The following is a 5378-nucleotide window of genomic DNA, read 5'->3' on the forward strand; positions in this document are numbered from 1 at the left end:
GCTAAGCTGTCCAATGCAGTATTATCTCAATTTGTTATTTCTGGTATTTCCGATTTCTTTCTGGGTTGGAAATTCTAAGAATATAACTCTTCTCTCTGTATTTGTCCACTTCTGTTCTGGCACCTGGTTGTATAGTGTAGAAGGAGCTATGAACAAAACCTCAAAGTAATTTCAGTTTGGGTTTAGTTTGAGCCAGTTCTTATTGTATCCCTACTAGTATGACAGTTATTAAGACCAAATTCTCCTATCATTTACTATACTTTTACACCAGTGTAACTCCTTTAACAGAGTTACTCCTGATTCTCACTGGTATGAGAGGAGACTCAGGCTCGAATCTTGTACATAATAACGTTTTCTGTATAATACACAATCACTAATTAAAACGGCTGTGCTTGTGCAGTCTCCTGACCTAAAGCTTGAAGAGTAGGTCAGAAGCGAACTTCCCTGCCTACATTAGAGTTCTAAACATTCTAGGACCCAATTCTCCTGTCAGCCACATCAGTAGCATAACGTCAATGACTCAGCCTTCGGTGGAATAACTCTAATGTAAGCTAGAGGAGAGTCAAGACCCTAAAATGTTTGGTTGGTGTTAATACCTTGCAAAGCTTATTTCAAGTAAAATAAAGCTCTACCTGTAAAATAACATACAATTCTGTGTTCCTGTAATGTCATCTGCAAGAACAAAGCTTGAGTTCAAATGTTTTCAATGCTTTTCAGATTTCTAACAGGCCTTCTGAAAGTTAGATATTGAATATAAAAGATTTTAGGGTTCTAGCCAGTTGTCTCTCTCTCTCTCTAACCTATTCACCTGTGTCTCCTGTCTGCAGAGGCGTGGCCCTGGCTATCTTGTAATGTAAAAGCGAGGACTTCCATTCCTTCTGACATCCATCATGGCGAGTGGGTCATCTGGGTTGACCACATCATTTGGATTGATTCTCATGGGTTCTCTAGGCAGGTGAGCGAAGTGAGTCTGCAGCCCCTGAGGTCCTGTGTCAAAGGCCTCTCCCTGCGGGATCAAAATCTGGAGGGGATCAATGTCAGCATTTCTAGTGTGCCTGTGGGGTTCAGGTGTGTTGAATCGGATCAGAGGGATTTCATTTCTCCTGGGCAAAAACTGGGAGTATGGTGGTAGATTCATACCAGGGAAGAAAGCTTGTTTAGCCCTGCCCAGGCTGACCAGAAAGTTGTACTTGGGAGATTGGTACACATCATATCCATTTTCTAGTGTTCTTTGTTTAAATATGCAGTCCTCTTGACTGAAGTAATGCTTGAGAAACAAAAATAGAACAATCATTATTAGAAGGATTTAATTGTTAATAAGTGTCAATATAAAATGCAAAGGCGATGGGCCAGATCCTGCAGCCATTAGTCATGGGAGTAGGCCCACTGACTTGAACCGGCCATTTTGTGAGAGAAAGGAGTACAGCATTGGACCTTTCAGTTTTGACAAGGGCCTTAGGGAGAGCTGTACAAATACAGACATCCCCCGGGTTACGCAAACCCAACTTACGCAAATCTGCAGTTATGGAAAAAGTTCCATAAGCTAGAAATAGTTGTTTTTTCTTTTTTTTTTAATGGTCAGGCATACGTTTCCGACTTACGCAAAATTGGAGTTATGCAAGGCGTTCCAGAACAGAACGCTTGCGTAAGTCGGGGAGCGTCTGTAACTGACTTTTCAGTTTGATGGCTGAATTAAAAAGTCAGAGAAAATATGATATGGGATCAACCAAAACCCATTTTTTCCCCAAGTTTTTTGGTGAACTGAAAAGCTTTTAAAAATTGTGTTTGTGTTTTTAACCTTTAAAAAAAAACAGTAAAATTCAAAATGAAAAGGGTGCTTCAAATTTAAACATTTAATTTAGAAAAATGTCAAAATCAAACATTGTGATTTAAAAAATAATTCCCTCCCCCCACTTCTAATAAAACCCCCAAAAACAATTTGACCTGGATTCATAAAACATTTGGGTCAATTGAATCTGCACCTTTTCATTTAAAAATATATATATATGTCTAGCCCTATTCTTAAGGCCCTATCCTGCAAGATGCGGAGAGCCACCTGTAAAGTTTTGAACGGGCTCTCGTTGACTCTCATGGGAGCTGAGGTGCTTAGTTCCTTCTAGGATGTACTCAGTGCATTGGAGGATCTGACCCTTATCTCTCACCAGTCTCTGATTTAGACTAGGTAACAACTTAGTTTTATTTGAATAAAGATCTTTGCTGAAAACCTCTCAGGAACTCTGAGATAGAAGAGGAATGTCAGATAAATATTTGGCTATCTTTATGAAGGCTCTCCTGTTGAAGCCACTTCCCAGCCTTGACTGCAAACAGCAAAAATTCTGGCCAATCACTATTGACTTAACTCTGACCTTGTTTACTCCACTGTAACACCCCTGGCTTTTGTGGAGATTTCACTTGCACCAGTGTGGTAGAATGAAGCTCAATATAACTGACTAAAAGGAGCAAGTTTAACCTAAACTAAGGGCCAGGTCCTTAACTGCTGTACATCTGCATCGCTTCATTGACTTGAGATATGCAACTTTATACCAGCTGAGGAGCTGGCCCTATAATAATAAGATACCTGTTCTGCATTTCACTTCAGTCTTAGTAAAGTTAGGAGCACTCACCGATCCAAAGATATTTCCTTTAAAGTCCATACATAGGTAGCGCCCGCTCTTTACACCTGTTATCACCACATAGCCAGCATCCTCAGATTTGATCATTAGGGCACCTGTTTAGAAAAATGTAGACGTAAATGGGGCATAGGTGATCCTTTTAGTATTAATTGATCTGACAGTTTCTTTGCATCCACTGCTTGTGTTTGGAGTTTAACTACAGTTTTGCAAAGTATCCTCTTATTCTTTAAAAAATGTAAGCTCAATACACAGAGCATTTTCCATATTTTTGTTTTGGCTTTACCTTTGTAAATATTTCTTGAACCCTTTTTCTGAGCAAATTCCACTGTACATCTGGATTTCAGCTGTTCAGTATTTACCCTTAGTGGGAGATCCTTGCTTAAGCCACTCTCTCTTTCTCTCTAGAGCACGCAGCATGGTTTTATGCCACGATAACAAGGAAAGTGTAGTTACAATGGGATTCATTGGCTGAATGCACAAAACGCAAGTGCAAAGTTAATTTGAACATCTTGCACTTCACCCCAGGGGAGATGGTGATACCTTAGCAATACTGCAGCACCCTGAATATTTACTGTCACTTTCCATCCTCCTCATCTCATTGTCACAGGTGAATTTTATTATCAAAAGATTAACAAAGTGTGTAATCTTATTGGGGCTTATTCTCCACTTGGTTGCACAAGTATTATGGCCAGGTGACTAACTGAAGTATATGGAATAATATCAATGTAAAACTGGCATAACAGAGACGAGATGCAGGCTCTTTTGTGTCTGCTTTAATCAACAAGTCCTAACTGAGTTAATAACATACAATCATTCTGCTTCCTGGTTTGATCAAAACAGTCATAATTTATCACTCATGCTTTTTATATAAACAGAAAACAAATTTTTCTCTTTCTTACACATACCCCCTGACCCTCCCTGTCCATAGGAAGATTTTCATTCTTGATAAGTAGAATTGCAATGGGTTAATAATATGTTAAACAATCTTCAATATTCCTGGAAGATCAGAGTTTGTTTTGAAATGAGCAGAGCCCTTTTAAAATAGCATTAAGGACACCTGAAAAAAGTACTTTGGTTTCTACAAGCTATGGTGTTAGGGCTAACCTTTCAACAACCAAAGAAGTGTAGCTTTATTGTGCAAGAAAAATAGATCTCCTTGGGCCAAACTGTGAACCTTTTAGTCATACCGGAAAGTAGGGTGACCAGACAGCAAATGTGAAAAATCGGGACGGGGGTAGGGGGTAACAGCCGCCTATATAAGAGAAGCCCTGAATATCGGGATTGTCTCTATAAAATCAGGACATCTGGTCACCCTACTGGAGAGCAGTTATTTAAACGAGTAATACCACTGAACTCAATAAAGCAAACTCAAATGACATAACTACTCACCAATCACCATCTGGCCATTTTCAAGTTCCCATTATTTAATTTGCAGTTGCATGTGCAACTATCCATTTTATATGCAAAAGTGTGCTTTACACATATACACACACACACACACACACACAGAGATTAGATGCCCACTTCTAAAACTTGTCTCTTGAGCAAATTTTCAGAGAGAGAAACCATAGATAACTGCTTATTTGCAAGGGTAGGAAGGCAGTTGCATAGATGCAATTCTCCGTCTGTGCCCACCAGTGCAGGTTTTGTGGGCATAACCAGTTTGCATCCATTTACTCAATGTGCTTTTCTTTGACAAATACGGTCCTTAGAGGCATAAGTGGCTTCACTGAACATGCCACTATCTGACTTAAATCTGGACCCTTGCAGAGTAAATTAATGATATATCTTGGACAGAAGATGCTGCTGATGGTTTTTGACTGCAGAGCACTACAGGTACTAGGATCTGTAGAACATTATTACTATTAAATGATCACAGAGTTTACATTTTTTAAACCACTTTAACTTTTTTTGAACAAAAAGATTTTAACTAAATTCTATTTGTCACTTGGGGGCAATGCAACCATTTCATTAATCCTTGCTATCATTATCTGAATACATCTCCAGCACATGGTCTTAATATTAGCTCAGTGTATTTTCAGTCTCCTGCTGATAGTTATCTGTTTCCCCGTCTAACCTGAGTTTGGATTTTTTCCATAGACCCTGCACAATAAAAAGTCTTGAGCTCTTTCCCCTGTTTGGGAGGCGGCTGTGTGACTAGTACACTACTTACTGTAAATGGATTGGTGAGGTGTGCCATCAACATAACCATCAGGGTTGATTTGCAGATGGAAGCTGTTCTTCTCAGTAGATGTGTACAGGTGCATCAGGCTGTCTGTGTTTCCCCAGCTGGGATTCAGCAGTGGAGCGAAGTTGGGAAAGGCAGCAATAGCCTTGAAGCTGCATAGCACAAACAGCATGAAGTCCAGACAGCTGCACTGACTGGGCTGTGACATGGTGCTTCTTCCTTAGTGGTTAGTGCAGTTATCTGAAACTTGATACTTTCTCACTCCTGTGTGTGTCTCTTTGCCTTCTCTGCGTATATTTGGAGTATGAATCCACAGATGGGTCCCCTACTTTTTTGCACTGGCTTATAAAGGACAGCTGAATGACATCACACAGGAAAAATTTGTCCACATCCTTGGTTTTGTCAAAGCAACATTTTTAGGAGTGTCCCGAGACCTCAAAGACCCAGGGAAAAGGAATGCACGTAGGATCTCTGGAGGGAATGTAAGGTTTCTAAAGACAGCTCTCAAAAACTAATCATGCCTTCAAATAATGTCATCTGCAAAACTCTGACATCTG

General features: G+C 39.8%; 1 protein-coding gene across 1 annotated transcript; it reads right to left on the reverse strand.

Annotated features, from left to right (window-relative positions):
* Positions 1-841: 841 nt before the first annotated feature.
* FGF23 (fibroblast growth factor 23) lies at positions 842-5029 on the reverse strand. The gene is made up of 3 exons (XM_032775756.1): positions 4807-5029; positions 2625-2728; positions 842-1267 (listed from the first exon to the last, which is right to left on the reverse strand). Exons 1-3 carry the CDS (start codon positions 5027-5029, stop codon positions 842-844), a joined length of 753 nt encoding a protein of 250 aa, XP_032631647.1.
* Between the last annotated feature and the right edge of the window lie 349 nt (positions 5030-5378).

Source organism: Chelonoidis abingdonii, chromosome 1 (assembly GCF_003597395.2).
Source record: "Chelonoidis abingdonii isolate Lonesome George chromosome 1, CheloAbing_2.0, whole genome shotgun sequence".
Classification (NCBI taxonomy): domain Eukaryota; kingdom Metazoa; phylum Chordata; order Testudines; family Testudinidae; genus Chelonoidis; species Chelonoidis abingdonii.